At 43.7% G+C, this 17,655-nt stretch overlaps 1 protein-coding gene across 1 annotated transcript in view; it reads left to right on the top strand.

Moving 5' to 3' along the window:
• Positions 1-17,592, top strand: part of adgrl4 (adhesion G protein-coupled receptor L4) — a gene marked incomplete at its 5' end in the record, with an annotated part of 30,984 nt that extends 13,392 nt beyond the window's left edge. The window contains 4 exons of the mRNA XM_080835759.1: positions 550-616; positions 3,771-3,862; positions 13,310-13,478; positions 16,661-17,592. Of these exons, the coding sequence (XP_080691885.1) occupies positions 550-616; positions 3,771-3,862; positions 13,310-13,478; positions 16,661-16,723 (391 nt within the window). The 3' untranslated portion in view covers positions 16,724-17,592. The remainder of the gene's footprint in view (positions 1-549; positions 617-3,770; positions 3,863-13,309; positions 13,479-16,660) is intronic.
• Between the last annotated feature and the right edge of the window lie 63 nt (positions 17,593-17,655).

The raw sequence follows: 17,655 nt of genomic DNA, 5'->3' as shown, positions 1-17,655 counted from the left end.
TATGACAATGAGTGTGTTTGAGTAACACAGTGTAAGTACAACGGTATAGGCCTATGACAATGAGTGTGTTTGAGTAACACAGTGTAAGTACAACGGTATAGAGTCCCTATGACAATGCGTGTGTTTGAGTAACACAGTGTAAGTACAAAACAAACAAGGCTGACTGTAGTCAGTTTTTATTTTGCACAAACGGTATACGGTATAGCCCTATGACAATGCGTGTGTTTGAGTAACACAGTGTAAGTACAACGGTATAGGCCTATGACAATGAGCGTGTTTGAGTAACACAGAGTAAGTTCAACAGTATAGGCCCTCTGACAATGAGTGTGTCTGAGTAACACAGTGTAAGTACAACGGTATAGGCCCTATGACAATGAGTGTGTTTGAGTTACACAGTGTAAGTACAACCATAAAGGCCCTATGACAAGGAGTGTGTTTAAGTAACACAGTGTAAGTACAACGGTATAGGCCCTATGACAATGAGTGTGTTTGAGTAACACATTTAGAAACAAGTGTTCAGCTTGGTGAATCATTTCTTCTTGTTTTTAGGTGTTGGCTGAGCACTGAAAATAACTTTATCTGGAGTTTTATTGGTCCTGCATGTTTGATTATACTGGTAAGACACATTCTTAGATGTACACCAAAGCATCTAATACTATTGGACTTTCACCTTCAGTTAAAGTTACATAGTATACTTAAAAGTTTAACTCAGCTGTTTTGAACCTCTTCATCATACCAGCACTTGACTTTATTAGTGTGCTTTATTCCGCCCGTTTTTCTTGCATCGAATCAGGCCTCGCCCGTTCGAGGTAGAGACGCCGTTCAAACACCGAAACGTCCGGCCCGATCCTGTGCAACCTGCTATGTCTTTTCGTGGCGGTACTCCTTGCCACTCCTTTTTTATTCCTCTTTTTTCATCCCCTTTATTCCCCATAGACTTGCATGGCAGAACTGTGGGGCATTATGACATCATAATAGGCTCATTGAAGTGGCTTGCACCTGTGCTTCACTCACTGACACCTGTGCCAAGGTTCCAAGGAACCGCTTATCTGTCCCGCTCCATTCAACTGTATAACTAGGAATATTAATAGACACCTTCCATAGTAGGGCTCTACAGTGCGAGTATTTCACTCGCATAAATAGGTACGTGCGAACTTGAAAAACTTGTATTCCCACTACGGTAACGTTAGCTATCCTAGCTGTGTTAAGCAGATCTATCCTAGCTGTGTTAAGCAGCTGTAATATCTGAGTACGGGGCTAAAGGCTAACTAACACTACGTAACGGGAGTATCCACTGGCAGTTTCAGCTAGCCGTAACGGGGGATCATTTTCCTTAATTCAAGTTGTGAAGTAAACCTGTGAAGTAATTCATGAATTTAGTTGTGTGGATGTAGTGAGCTAAGGCTTGTATTCCTACTACGTTAACGTGAGCTATCCTAGCTGTACGGGGCTATGCAAAAGTAGCTTATACTGAAAGAATGGTTAACTTGTTAGCTCACCAGTTTATTTTGTTGCTAATGTGGTTGGAGAGGATTAAGCATGACCGATAGCGTGAGTTAACATTAACATGTGTCCTGGGAGTAATGATTCATGAGAGACCTTGAATCATTAGGTTAACTGAAAAACGTTTGAGGATGTACCTGGACACAGCGTAGCTGTTGTAGTGTGCTCAGTTTTCGAAAACTAGACTGAAACTAAGAAGGATAACTATGACTAAATGTGACTAAAACTAATATGCACTGAATCTAAAATAGCTGCTGAATCTAAAAGACTGAATCTAAAATAGCTGCCAAAATGAACACTGAGATGTATTCATTTTGGCAGCTATTTTAGATTCAGTCTTAAGACAAATGCATATTAGTTTTAGTCACATTTAGTCATATTTATCCTTCTTAGTTTCAGAAGAGGTTTTTCATGGTTGCTAGCTCTAATCAGATGTACTAACTAGGCTTATAAGAGAAGACTAACTTTTTATGCCAACGAACACCAATAACTAGAACTAATTTGACAGACTATAAACCAATGTGATACACGTGCTCTAGCTATACAGTAAAAGTGTTGCTTACGTTAGATACTAGACCTACGGTCTAACTCTAACTGCATTAAGTCTAACAAGCTATATCTTACAATAAACTTTAAGTAGCCTAAAGCTGGCTATGTAAGATACTACTAATAACAATTAATAAGAGGTCAACCAAAGCGTTGTATGAACAAATGCAGTAATTTGATCAATTTACCAGCTAAATTGCTTTGGAATAACTGAACATGAATGGGGTTCAACGTTGGAAAATACATTGTTTGTAACTATAAGTCGCAAATGAGTATGACATGCTTTGCTTCCGCGTAAAAAAAACCTGCTGTGCTCCTAAATTTCTTTGTGTGCTCCTAATTTTTTTCATTTAGGAGCACATGTGCTCCTTGGGAAAAACCTTAGCGTAGAGCCCTGCAAATACTCTACTTTTTTTCTCTCTCCTTCTTTCTCTCTATCCCTCTCACTCTACTTTCTCTCACACGCCATCTCTCTGCTTCACTTTTTTGTATCCTTCTTTCAATATTTTCCCTCTTCACTCTCTCTTTACTGTCTTTATCCAGAGCCACTCTTCTTTCTTTCTTCCACTCTTCTTTCTTTTCTTCTTTCCTTCTTCCACACTTCTTTACTTTCTTCACTCTTCTAGGAGACTAGGAGGGGAAGAGACTAATTCCAAGGCATTTGTTCTCTCTGTCATGGCCGCAACAGAGCAAGCACACTCTCGCAGTTCGTTCACGAAACGCATTCTAGTTACAGTGCATGAAATGCCCTGTATTGTTATTCCTAGGTTTCTTCTTCTTCTTCTTCTTCTTATTATTCTTCTCACCTTTTTCTGCAATTAATTAGTAATAATATAATAGAAACTTCATTCAAACTTTGTCGCGTAGGTCTTGTAAAGGACACTTATGCTATGTATTTTTCACTTTTCTAAACTTTATACTTTCTAAGATATTAAATAAAAACGAATCTAAATTTTCCCATTGACTTACATTGGGCCATTATGACATCATAATAGGGTCTTTGAACTGGCTTGCACCTGTGCTTCACTGACACCTGCGCCAAATCCAAGGAACCTCTTCTCTGTCCCTCTCAATTTAACTGTAACTAGGAACGTACTTTTTTTTTTCTCCATCTTTCTCTCTATCCCTCTCAGTCTACTTTCTCTCACACTCAATCTCTCTTCTTCACTCCATTTTTATCTCCTTTTTTCAATATTTTCACTCTCTTTTTCTCTTTCACTCTTGTTCACTCTTCTTTCCTTCTTCCACTCTTCTTTCCTTTCTTCTTTCCTTCTTCCACTCTTCTTTCCTTCTTTCACTTTTCTTTCCTTTCTTCACTCTCCTTTCTTCTTTCCTTCTTTCACTCTTCTTTCCTTTCTTCTTTCCTTATTCAACTATTATTTCCTTCTTTCACTCTTTTTTCCTTTCTTCACTCTTCTTTCTTTTCTTATTTCCTTTCTTCACTCTTCTTTCTTTTCTTCTTTCCTTCTTTCACTCTTCTTTCCTTCATCCTCTCTTCTCTCCTTTCTTCACTCTTCTTTCCTTTCTTCTTTCCTTCTTCCACTCTTCTTTCCTTTCTTCTTTCCTTCTTTCACTCTTCTTTTTCTTCTTCCTTTCCTAACTTTTGCATTTCATGCACTGGTATTTCCTTCAGGAAATGCATTTTCTAGTTAATTCTCATATCTGATCATTTTACTTTTTATTTAAAAAAATGCTAATTATAATTTGTTCACTATGTCTAGGTTAACTTGTTGGCCTTTGCTGTTATCATCTTTAAAGTATATCGGCACACTGCAGTGAAGAAACCAGAAATAAGCCATTTTGAAAATATACGGTAAGAGTTTGCCAACAGTACATTTCATTGTTCGAAAACGAGTTCAGAATTGATATATCCTCAATTTAATAAATGTTTACGAACAGAAAATGAAATCTCTTCTCTGAAGGACATTTGGCAGAATTGCCACCTGTGGCTTAACATCATGCAGGATTGGAACCTTTAAATCAGCCTGTCGTATTTTTCCATTCTAGTATGTCATTTAGTTTTTAGTTATACACAGGAAAGGATTTAAATTCCTTGTGCTTTTGGTTGGGTACTTCCCACAGCAGCCAAACCTTTCACTGTCACATTCAAGAACTCATGCATACCTAACAACCTAGCATAAGCATTTTAACAAAACAGGGTGCAATACAACCATCATACCGATACTCAACAATAGTCAAAAACAACACCATCACCAAAGATGTCTTCAAGAGCATTTCAATGGAGTTGCCAAGTGGGCACCAGCCTTCATTAGGCCCACTACACCTCCAGAAGGCTCAACAGTAGTGTCTGCCAGACCCACCCCCCTCTATACTCACGATGGGTTAGGATACCTGTTTATACCAGACACAACAGCACATTCACCTCCATACACACAATGGGTTAGGATACCTGTTATTACCAGACACAACAACACGAACACCTCTATACTCACGATGGGTTAGGATACCTGTTAATACCAGACACAACAGTACAAACACCTTGATACACACTAAGTTAGGATACCTGTTATTACCAGACACAACAACACGAACACCTCTATACTCACGATGGGTTAGGATACCTGTTATTACCAGACACAACAACACATTCACCTCAAGATATACCTTGTGCATTACGGAGAGACTTCCCCATAACAACCCTGTTCGCTCTAAATACGCCATCTTCAGTCATATTTATGCCCCATAGATGAAGGTGGCTCCAACTAGGGCCTCTTCAGCTATGCCCTTGCCCCATTGAGACAGGCCCTAGGTATGCCAAAACCAGAATGTAGCTGCCCCTAAACTTTTCTCCTGGTTAAAGATGAACCAGGCGCCTCCAACTGATGATTGATGAGTTTTTATTTGCTTTCATACTCTCTTTCATGCTCCAAACCACCGTGAAAAACTGAAATAAAATGTATCACATTCTAACATCAGCATATGTCAAGTAAATTATATTAATAATTAACTCTGAAATTATCTTTTAACACATTACTAATCAAATAAAACATACAAACATACCGTGTGCGCCTTCCAACCAGAAAGTTAAGGTCAACTAAATCGTTTTGTATTCATACACATCCTTCTCCATGCACATCTTAGCTACAAAAGAACGAAACTTACATTTTCCCTGTTATTAGTTAAGTGGATCACATGACTATGGTAGCCTATTTGACTCAATTAACTTATTCACCAGTAGGTGTTCTTACCATGTTATACCACAATTCCACATCAGCAAAATACAAAATTCAATTAAGTATGCCCAAGCACACAAACAAATAAACAAACACAAACATATTTTAAATAAAGAAAGAAAATATGCATATATTTCAGCGACAGCTACACAGAAGATCAGTATTTCAAAGTATGCCAGCAAGCCAACTTCAAGAACCTCTTGCAGCATCAAGCTTCTTCATATCATACAGGTGAAGTAAACATCAGAGATGCTTTGCTACAAGCAGAAAACTGCAGGAGCTACGATTCGGTGTTACAGCGTAATCCTTGATGGCAGTGTGGTCAGAGCATTCGCATTGTTGGAAACCCTTCTGCATCCTCAGCAGGTATCTCAGGGTCACCAGCGTTTCGCCCCTAAGCCTGTACGCTTCGCCTGAGTGGGGCAGTGAAGATTAACCTTCACCAGCAGAAGGGCTCCATTTGCGATCTCTAGTCAGCCACACCCATCTTGAGCTGGTTTCAGCTGCTATGGCTATCTCCCTAGTGGCTTTCTTCAGCTGCTTGGGTTCCAAGCCAACCCTCTGTAAGAAATATCGCACTGATGTTGCTGGGAAACCACGGCAACCAACCTCGATTGGAAATAGGGTTGCATGCCATCCTTTAAGGAGAGCCTCGTCGATCAGGTCTTGATACTTTGCTTTCTTCAGTTGATGAGAGATGGCTAGCCTGACCTCCCAGGGCACTGTGAGTTCGGCTATAATGATGGTCTTTGTGCTCCTGGACAGAAGAATCATGTCTGGTCGCAGTGAGGTTACCACTACCTCCTCCGGAAAGACAAGTCTTCTCTTCAAATCCACTTGCATCTCCCAGTCTGAAGCTCGATGCAAAATGGAGGGTAGGTTCTTGGCAGTTGTTCTAGCCCTGGGAATCGTACTCCCTTCTCTTTGGAAATTGACAGCCTGGGAAGGTTTTAGCTGATGTTGGTTTGCTTTGAGCCTCTGTTGTTCCACCCAGTTGGCGATTTCCATGAGAACCTTGTCGTGCCTCCACCTGTATCGGCCTTCTCCAAGTGATTTGGGACACCCAGTCAAGATGTGATTCAGTGTGGCAAGGGTTGCGCCACACTGCTTACAGGATGTATCTTCTTCCTTTCCCCAGATCTTTAAGTTGGTTGGAGTAGGTAAGAGGTCGGCTACAGCACGCAGGAGGAAGCTCAGCTTGCCCTGGTCAGTGCCCCTGAGCTCCTTCCAGGACAGTGGCCGCTCGAGTGCGTGGTCCCACTGCATCCACTGCCCCTGGCAGGCGAGACCTACCGCTTTCACACGGCGGTCTTCTTCCGCAGTCTCTCGGACTCTCTGCACCACTAGCTCTCTTCTACCTTTGGTGCTGGCCTTACTCCATCTCTTGGCGTTGTATCACTGCATGAAAAGCAAGATTATCGGGCCCGTAAACGCTGTGATACAGCCGCGAATGATCACCATTCCTGGCTGATCGCGGACATTCCCCCGAAATATCCGTCTGCCGCATACGAACGGAAATTCCCGGGAAGGAACCTGCGAGGGGAGGGGGGCCGATGTGTTTAGCATTCTCACCTCCCGCTGACAGAGGTGCGAAATGCTCTTAGTTATTAGCATATTGACTGTCAGCAGTCTAGCCACACACACCCTGCTGCGGCCATTGGTTGAAAACGAGAAGGAATTGAATTAAAACGTCTTGTGATGAGACGGAATGAGATTCTGTCTATAGGTCAGCTTTCAACTGACAAAACGTATCCCCTCCCATTTACAGCTATTGCCCCATAAAAACGAAATTAAAATGTACACGATAAAAATTTAATTAATATTCTGTCTTTGGGGTTTTGCTCCGGGGTTATCACATTTCTTGATTAGCTCACCGTTTTCAGAGTTCTGTCTTTAGGGTTTTGATTTCGGGGATTTCACGATTCTTGCTTTGCCTTTCATTTTCAGAGTTCGGGGGTTGCAATGTACTTTCGAGGCTGTTCCACTCATATTCCGGAGCTTCCTCTCTGTAATGTTCTTGAGATTCACTTTTGACATGTGATTATACAGAGTCGGGCTTACTCTGATATCGAGATAGTCATTTCACAACTTGGGACATGTTTGCCACTCGTAAATATCTAACCTGTGACTTTTCAGGTAGATTTTAGGCGAGCTTCGCGAGATTTGAACCTGCGCTCCTCAGGTTAGTGGTACTTTGTACCTAATGGTGCTGTTGCTAACCGCTTAGCCACCTTTGCTGGTAATGTTCTAGCTCGTCGGTGCGAGCAAGTACCTGGTTTATCATTCCTCCCTCCTCTGGAGTATTTCTCTTCTGTTACTGGAGCGTGCGAATCGGGAATTGTTTAGTGGACTTATGTGACGTTTTAATTATGTTCACGTAAAGGCGCCCGAGGCAACATTAGAAACTTTAGACTCGAGTCAGAAACAGAAACAGATTTATTGTCACGTAGGTATGCGCCTACCTGAAATAATAAACGTTCAATTTCTAGTCTTTTTTACACGTAGTAAGTTTCAATAACACCATACCATTACATATCGACATTCATAGTGGTGTAGTTGTCCCTGGAGAAGTGGGTAGCCTACTCTTTATTTATTCATACAGCACAGGATAAACACCCTGTTTTGAGAAGTGGGTATACCCAATGCTGACTGAAAAATAAGTGGGTATACTCCGTATACCTGCGTATATACTGGACTACACCACTGGACATTCAAGGAGCAAAGATGCGACGTCGTTTTGTGGTGAGAACTGATTAAAAAAAAATCGCCTGCCTTCTGTTTTCCACGGTAGATCGCATATTATGCTAGAAATGGTTTAGCATGGGTGGGATGGGGAAAGATAACACCTTTCCATCCAGACGCAAATTTAGCTAATCGGAATCTGTAAGTGGTTTCCAGATATATATATAGTTGATCTCTCTTATTTGACAAAGCAGTGAGTTAGCTGTCTTTCAATGTCTCTTGTCGAATTATCTCACATGTTTATGGTGGTATGTGTTTAAAAGTTTTAACTTAGGCTATGTGTAATGTTCCTAACTTATATATTATTATTTCACCTTAATGTTCTTGAGATTTGTTTCTGGCATGTAATTATACAGAGTCAGGCTTACTCTGATAACAGTCATTAAGAGTCGTTAACAGTCGTTAAGCAACTTGGGCCATGGTTGCCACTAGTGGGGATCGAACCTGTGACTTTCAGGTTTTTTAAATCAGTGAAGCAGTGACGGGGTGCCTCCCCTGGCGGGGGGGGGGGGGGGGGGGGTTGTTGTGTTCAATCCAGGTCAATTCAATTAACATAACAAAACCTAGGCCTGGCCAAGGGGAAGGGGTGGGGGGGCTTTCACACCAATGTGGGCTTCTACAGCAATACACAGGGTCGGAGACTGTCGTAAATCCCACATTTCATGCAGTGTAATTTCCAAGTCCCCGTCGCCCTTGACAGACTACCCCAACAATCTCCTGATGTTTCCAGTGCACTTCTGCTTCCTTCACAGCTTACTGGGGCTTCCACTTCCTGCCGCACTTGATGGTGTTGTTAGCGTGCCGAACTTTCTTGTCTTTGGACAGAAGGAGTGTGCTGACTGCTCTGGCCTTGGTGGCTTTGAATTCTTCCACCACCGATGAAACTGGTAGGCGAAGCTTGGAGGTCTTACTGTACAGATTGACTGAGCTGAAAGATGGGGGAACACCCAGCCATTTCCGCACGAATTTGCTGCACACTCTTTCCATCCCTTCCACTTGAGTCATTGGAAAGTCGTACAGCAGGAATGGCCATTGCAGTCTGGGAATGATGCCGTACTGAAAGTTCCACACTTTAAATCTTCCAAGCAGCTGGCTGTTGTCGATTGCCTTGAGCCAGATGTTCAGTTGAGCCTTGGTGTCTCTGAGGTTTCCGCTGTCCTTCAGGGTGCTGTCATAAAACTTTCCAAGGCATCGGATCCCTTGTTCCTGGATCGTTGGAATCTCAGAGCCTTGAATGTTGAAGATGTTTTTGGTCAGCTTTCCTTTCAGGATACTCAGGCTTCTGGATTTCCCTGGCTTGAACTGCATCCGTGACCAAGTAGCCATCTTCTCCAGTGAGCTAAGGATCCACCGTTCCTTGGATTGATGGAGTCATCACTGTAATATCATCCATGAAAGCTCTACATGCTGGGTGTCTTGTATTGTCGCTTGCTTTGGGCCCTCTACATTGCATTGCTCCTGCCTTCAGAAGTAGGTTCATGGCAGCGATGAACAGGACCACAGATATTGTACATCCTGCCATGATGCCCTTCTCAAGCCTTTGCCATTTGGTGGTGAAATTTCCCACAGTGAACCTCATGCTCAGTGAATCCATGTGACATCACAAGGATAACTACCTCTGCTGGTACTTGGTAGTGCTCCAATGCATGTCGGATCAGCTGGTGAGGTACACTTGGGTAGGCTTTAGCGAGATCTAGCCATACGACTGAGAGTGTGTTGTTGTTACTCTTCGCTTCCTTGATGAGCTGACTGATCGCTGATGTATGCTCCAGGCACCCAGAGTATCCTGGGACTCCTCCTTTTTGGACACTTGGGTCGACGTACTCGTTGGCAAGTAGATATGAAGTTAGCCTTTTGGCAATGATGGACCAGAATATTTTCCCCTCTACATCTAAAAGGGAGATCTCTCGAAACTGACCGAGCCCTGCGGAGTTCAGCTCTTTAGGCACAAAGCAGCCCTCAGCGAGTGTCCAGCTCCTTGGTTCCTGCTTCTTCTTCCAGAGTGTCCGTAAAAGCTTCGACAGCCTCTTAAGTAGCTGTGGACAGTTTTTGTAGATCTTGTAAGTGGTTCCTGATGGTCCCGGAGCAGATCCTGCTCTAGCTTTTTCCACTACTGTCCTCACATCGTCAAGGGTGAAGTCTGCCATGCAGAATGGGGTGTGTGGCTCAGGTGTTGGTAGCTGGAAAGGGCAGTTCCCAAGTGGTACGTCTCTGATTGGGTCGCCATGTGCCTCTGCCACACTGACCTCCACTTCTTCCTTAGAGCACATCAATCTCCCGCTTTTGGGCTTCCCAAGGAGGCCTGTTGTGAACTGGAAGGGGTTGTTAAAGAAGGCTTTCCTCTGTCTGCTTTTCTCCTTCTGCTTTCTCCCGATAGTCTCTGCTCTGCGAAGGTTGATCAGGTTTTTTCGAACCTCTGAGCTTAACTCGTTCAAGGCTGCTTTCTCCTCTTCGCCTGCTTTCCACCATCTCTTCTTAAGTGACCTTAGTTCTTCCCGCAATTGTGTGATCCGACGCTGTCTCCTGCTGGGACCTGATGGTAGCTTGATGGTTTTCCCTTCCCTGACACCAAAAGCATCTTGGCATGCCTGGTACACCACTTGCACCATGGTCTTTATCTTCCTGGTTGCATCTCCTTTCAGAGTGTTGTCCAGGATGGTGCTCAGGTCTTCGTCCAATCGTGCCCATCTGCGGTCCACTGCTGGTGGTAGATTCAACCGTGGCTTCCTCACGAAGTCCTCTAGGCTTTCGGATTCATCCCCTCTTCTTCCTGTGCTCTGGGCAGGTTGAGCGGAGAGGTCCAGAGCTCTGTGGTTTGCCTCCTGGCCCCGGTCCTCCACCGACTGACAAGCGCTGCTAATAAACTCAGAGATAACTCTCTGGGTAGTATCAGGTGCTTTGCGTTGCTTTAACTGCTCTTTGCACTTCGACTTGCCTTGATGAATCTTGACGCCACGTTCGTTCTTGAATATGCCACCGCAGATGTTGCATCTTCTTTTGGCTTCACCCTCCTGTCTTGCCGTATTCGATCTCGTAGTCCTTGTGCCATTGTCCGGGTCTTTAGGTTCATTCACTTATATTTTTTTCAGCTGCCTCAGACAACCCCTGTAAAGCTCCTTTGAGGGACCATCCTCAAAAACCAAACTACAACAGAATATGGTTGATCTAGCTACAAAGCCTCTAACACCTCTCTTCACTGGTTAAGTGTGTGCTGGCCAAACTCTTTCCCTCATTTCTTTTGCCAGTTCTGCATATTTCATCCTTTTAAATGCATCTTAAATCAGGCAGGCATCTTCAAAGGAAATTGTTAACTCAATAAAGTAAACAATGCGCATACACTCAGAATACAACACCATGTCTGGTCTCATAGCAGTCACAACAATAGACGGTGGAACTTGAAGTTGCCTTCCGACATCAGCCAGTCAGCCAATCCTGTGCTTTTCCCCATTTGCCAGGACTGTGTGCCCGATGTCCACCCTCCTGCCCGTCTCACACAAAATAAATTCTACTGTCCCTGTCATTAAGACTCAAACTTTGTTCAAACTCAGCTTGTTTATTCTGTAACAAAAAGGCCAATGACTTTTAAACTTGACTATGTCTGATTATTCATGATTCTCCTCATCTCTGAAATAGCAGCGTCAGAGCCCACCTTACATGTGCCAAAAGCCCACACTACAAGCACCACAATTTCACTTTACCAGGCAAGAAGGTGTGATCAATGGTATTGATTGCATTAACAATAAAATCGATTTGTAACACCTGCCTAAGCTCTTCACTGATTTCTCTAGAATAGAAGGAATCATCTCACCATCAATATAAAACTCTCTTCCACCAGTTTTGCCTTAATGATTGATTCTTCTTCTAAAAAAAAAAAAAATCATCCTTGCCCATTTCATACTGTTTGTAACTTGGCTGACAGCTGACAGCTATATAAACCAGTCTCTAAAAGCTGCCAGTTACTGAATATCCTAAAAATATGTTTTGACTAACACTGAAATCTTCTCAGGGACCTGAAAGTAACTGACTGCCCTCCACAACAGACTGCGTGGCACCAATTTATAGGCTTTAGGAAGGCTCAGAAACCCCACATGGAGGGCTCAGCCTTCTGGCCGGGCTGCCTGAATTTGATGCCAAATCATACTACTACCTTCCAAACATCCAGGAAATCCTAGGATTCCCACTTTCTGCACAGAAATATCTATTATACTGTTTGCCTTCAAATAGGAGACCAACCCCCTTGCTACCACACTACAGATCTCTTCCACATTAAAAAGACTGCTAAGTCTTAGCCTTTTTTCCATTCAATCACCATAAGCTTCCATAGATACCCTTTTATAGACAAGATAAGGCACCCTGTTAGGGCCAGGAGACAATGCAGCCCAATGCACAGTGCACAGCCTCTTGAATCTCTCTCCACTTGGGTGAGCTACATCCGTTGGAGAATCTCTCCAGCTGAAGGCTTGTCTGCCTGTAACACAAGTACCACATGCCTCTGCCTGTCAGTTTGTACCTGTTGGAGATACACCTCCAGGTTCATCCTTTCAACTGTCAATTGTCCCGTTTTTCTTGTTTCTTTGATTTGACCAACTTATGGATCCTTGTAGAATGCAGCCCTAGCTTATCCTTTCATTTACATTTAGTCATTTAGCCGACGCTTTTATCCAGAGCGACTTACAAGGATGTATACACATTTACACTGATGGCACACTGCACATCAGGAGCAATTAGGGGTTCAGTGTCTTGTTCAAGGACGCTTCGACAGGGAATCCACTAGCAATGTTCCGACTACTAAACGACTTCTCTACCTCCTGTACCACTGTCGCCCTTTCATCTTCCCTCTTCTCCTTAGGAGCTAAAGAAGTTCATGTCAACAATTTACTAAATTAACATACGTCATTAGAACCATCACCTCCACCCCAGTGTGTCTTTTTTTGCAAAATGGTATACACATATGATACTGTGGAATTACAGAGTGACCAAACTAAATCACAGCAAAATGGTATACACATATGATACTGTGGAATTACAGAGTGACAAAACTAAATCACAGCAAAATGGTATACACATATGATACTGTGGAATTACAGAGTGACCAAACTAAATCACAGCAAAATGGTATACACATATGATTCTGTGGAATGACAAAGTGACAAAACTAAACACATCAAAATGGTGTACACTTATGATTCTGTGGAATGACAGAGTGACAAAACTAAACACATCAAAATGGTTGCTGTTAGCCCGTTAGCTATGTTTTGCGTGCGTGGTCATCTGGTCAAGACCTGGGGGCCCTTCTACTAAAACATTCTCTGGTCATGTTTCAGGTCGTGTGCAAGAGGGGCCCTCGCACTCCTGTTTGTCCTCGGGGCCACATGGACGTTCGGAGTTCTGCACATCCTCAACGAAACCACCCTGACCGCTTACCTTTTCACATTTGCCAACGCATTCCAAGGGATGTTTATTTTCATCTTCCTCTGTGTATTATCCAGAAAGGTAAGACCTTCAGCCTGTTTCTTCAGCCAAATTGAACCACTATGAGGTTTCATTTCTATAAATGTACTGTCTGTCTTTGTGTTAATGGAGCCCTAGTGACTAGTGACTATGTTAATGGCAGAGATAGTGACCCACACACACACTCTGAATTCGATCTCTGCATTTTACCCATTCAGGGTAGTGATACACACAGTGATACACACAGTGAAGCACACCTACCCGGAGCAGTGAGCTGCCTTCAGCGGCGCCCGGGGAGCAGTGATCAGGGTTAGGTGCCTTGCTCAAGGGCACCTCAGCCGTAAATGTGGGCATGGTGATAGTTTGTGATAGTCTCTCTGCTTCATTGGCATGCAATGTTATGAACTGTTAAATTGTGCTGCAAGACAAGCACTGTTAGACTACTGGCTCATTTATAGAAACACATTCATATTTGAGTATGGCTTCCTTAAGGGGTTTGAAGGTTGAGTCTAAATGACGAGGTGGCTGAAGTAGCATGCACGGCTATACGGCCAGACCTATGCCATCTGTCAGAAGAGACTTTTGACTCTGGGGTGTCAGAATGTAGAGACCTGTAGATAATTCCACACAGTCAGTTCACCACCCTTTGGTAGTTTGGATCAAGGATTTATAACTACTGTAAAAAAGAGTGACAATAGAAGCAATGAACAGAATCAAGAAACTTAAAACTGTTTGACCAAATTCACACCAATAGTCACGGTCATCATTTGTGCCTGAGAGAGGTGTTTCAGTTCTATCTGAGAATTGAATTAACCTTGTGTTTTTTCACCATTTTAAAGACATATTGAAGGTGTGATTTTGTGAAGAAGAGATAAAAACATCCCTGTCACTCCTGCTATCTACCCACACTCTTCACTATGTAGTCATGTATTCCATGTGGAAACACCTGTGAAAACCGAAGAACAGCTTTGACACCACAATGTGACCAAATATATCACCATTACACACCCGCTAGCTAGTCAGCTACCTTTTCATACTGTGCTGTTGTTGAGGAGTATGTTCACTGGCAGACTGCTATCTCAGTCCTGCTAAATAGACAGATTGAGGAAGTCTTTTGTCCCCCAGGTCATATGGCTTTTCAGCTCCTCGTAGTGATGGCATTGTGAGATTGGCATCAGCTCCTCGTAGCGATGGCAGGGTGAGATCAGCTCCTCGTAGCGATGGCAGGGTGAGATTGACATCAGCTCCTCGTAGTGATGGCAGGGTGAGATTGGCATCAGCTCCTCGTAGTGATGGCAGGGTGAGATTGACATCAGCTCCTCGTAGCATTGGAAGGGTGAGATCAGCTCCTCGTAGCGATGGAAGGGTGAGATTGGCATCAGCTCCTCGTAGTGATGGCAGGGTGAGATTGGCATCAGCTCCTCGTAGCGATGGAAGGGTGAGATCAGCTCCTCGTAGCGATGGCAGGGTGAGATTGGCATCAGCTCCTCGTAGTGATGGCAGGGTGAGATTCACATCAGCTCCTCGTAGCGATGGCAGGGTGAGATTGGCATCAGCTCCTCGTAGTGATGGCAGGGTGAGATTGGCATCAGCTCCTCGTAGCATTGGAAGGGTGAGATCAGCTCCTCGTAGCGATGGCAGGGTGAGATTGGCATCAGCTCCTCGTAGCGATGGCATTGTGAGATAGACATCAGCTCCCCGTAGCTATGACAGGGTGAGATTCACATCAGCTCCTCGTAGCGATGGCAGGGTTAGATTGGCATCAGCTCCTCGTAGCGATGGCATTGTGAGATAGACATCAGCTCCCCGTAGCTATGACAGGGTGAGATTCACATCAGCTCCTCGTAGCGATGGCAGGGTGAGATTGGCATCAGCTCCTCGTAGCGATGGCATTGTGAGATAGACATCAGCTCCCCGTAGCTATGACAGGGTGAGATTCACATCAGCTCCTCGTAGCGATGGCAGGGTGAGATTGGCATCAGCTCCTCGTAGCGATGGCATTGTGAGATTGGCATCAGCTCCTCGTAGCGATGGCAGGGTGAGATCAGCTCCTCGTAGCGATGGCAGGGTGAGATTGACATCTGCTCCTCGTAGTGATGGCAGGGTGAGATTGGCATCAGCTCCTCGTAGCGATGGCAGGGTGAGATTGGCATCAGCTCCTCGTAGCGATGGCAGGGTGAGATTGGCATCAGCTCCTCGTAGCGATGGCAGGGTGAGATTGACATCAGCTCCTCGTAGCGATGGCAGGGTGAGATTGACATCAGCTCCTCGTAGCGATGGCAGGGTGAGATTGGCATCAGCTCCTCGTATCGATGGCAGGGTGAGATCAGCTCCTCGTAGCGACGACAGGGTGAGATTGACATCAGCTCCTCGTAGTGATGGCAGGGTGAGATTGACATCAGCTCCTCGTAGCGATGGCAGGGTGAGATTGGCATCAGCTCCTCGTAGCGATGGCAGGGTGAGATTGGCATCAGCTCCTCGTAGCGATGGCAGGGTGAGATCAGCTCCTCGTAGCGATGGCAGGGTGAGATTGACATCAGCTCCTCGTAGGGATGGCAGGGTGAGATCAGCTCCTCGTAGCGATGGAAGGGTGAGATTGACATCAGCTCCTCGTAGGTGCTGGTGCCTCTCCCTTTGCTACTCATGCCCACATGCATTCTGTCATTAGCCAGCAGGACTGTCGGTTACTGGCTATGTTTTCATATGCTTAGCTCCCATTTGTATTTTATATTGTTTACAGTAATTATTATTCTTGTACTGTTAATCAAATTTTTAATTTGCACAACCTCCACTGACTCTCTATCATAGTGACGCACACACTACACACACACACACTTCACTGACACTATGTCATAGTGACACACACACTACACACACACACTACACACACACACTATGTCATAGTGACACACACACTACACACACACAGACACTCCACTGACACACTCTATCATGGTGCCATCTCTCTGTAGTGGTGACTGTCCCCATCTGCTGTGGTTTTGTTACTCTTGTGTGTGTTAGTGCTTTATTGAGTGTATCCCACGGCTACACCGTACGCCTATATTTTCTTTAGGATCGATCTTGTTGCTGTTTGCACAGCAAGCCTGTTTTAGACATACACTCTTAAAGGCATTCACCCTCACCCTCACGCTCACCCTCACCCTCACCCTCACCCTCACCCTCACCCTCACCCTCACCCTCACCCTCTCCATGCCTTCCCCTAGATTCAAGAGGAGTACTACAGGCTGTTCAAGAATATCCCGTGCTGTTTCGAATGCCTCAGATGAGTAGAGGACCAGTAAGAGGAGTCAGTGATTTCTTCCAGCGGACTGATGATTCCTTGTATATGTTGATGTGTGTGTGTGCGTCTGTATGTGTGTGTGTGTGTGTGTGTTTGTGAGTGTGTGTGTGTGTGTGTGTGTGTGTGTGTGTGTGTGTGTGTGTGTGTGTGTGTGTGTGTGTGATTATTTAATTGAATATATTGAAGAAGAAAACAGCAGGAAACCAACTGTAAAAAAGACACTCTGTGATACAACAAAGATGATGTGTCTTCCCTGTGTGTTTTGCTTGTCTACTGTGCCTGAGATGATCATTAACAAATCAGAAGGTCTGTGTGTGTGTGTTTATGTGTTTCTGTGTGGTTATATTTACATGTAATGTTACGATATGGCTGCCTGATAAATAGCTTAAAGCTAAAACTATGTTTAATAATACGATTTTTGAAAACTGTATCTCTCGGTATTGTTGTTGTTTATTTTGAGATGTATTTATAGTTTATTAACATTTTTCATGAGAGTACTAGTATGCTACCAATGCACTTCTTCCATTTACCTACATAATGTTAAAGTTATTTTAAGATACTCCTAAATGTTGTTCCATCATTATTTACCAATTCAAAATGTTAAGCAGTTAAGCAACAAGCAGTTAAGCTGGTCAACATTACAGCACAGCAAAGTTTTAATTGCAGCTATATAAATGCAGGACATGCTATGGAAACATTTTTACATAAAAGAATGCTTATATCTTCTTATGTGGCAAAGAATAAATATTTTGTGTAGAACCGTCATAATAGATAGAAAATAGAAATAGAAAAGCCTTTATTGTCATGTATTTACATACAAGAAAATTTGGAGAATAAAGGTCATCTGTCTGTTCACTCTGGGTTCTGTGTACTTTTCCAGAATAATCTCCCCCTGCCAGGTCCCAATGACATGTCCAC

The sequence above is a fragment of the Sprattus sprattus genome (assembly GCF_963457725.1).
Source record: "Sprattus sprattus genome assembly, chromosome: 3".
NCBI lineage: Eukaryota > Metazoa > Chordata > Actinopteri > Clupeiformes > Clupeidae > Sprattus > Sprattus sprattus.
The sequence above is the reverse complement of the archived record's forward strand: the minus strand, read 5'-3'. Positions and strand labels throughout refer to the sequence as shown.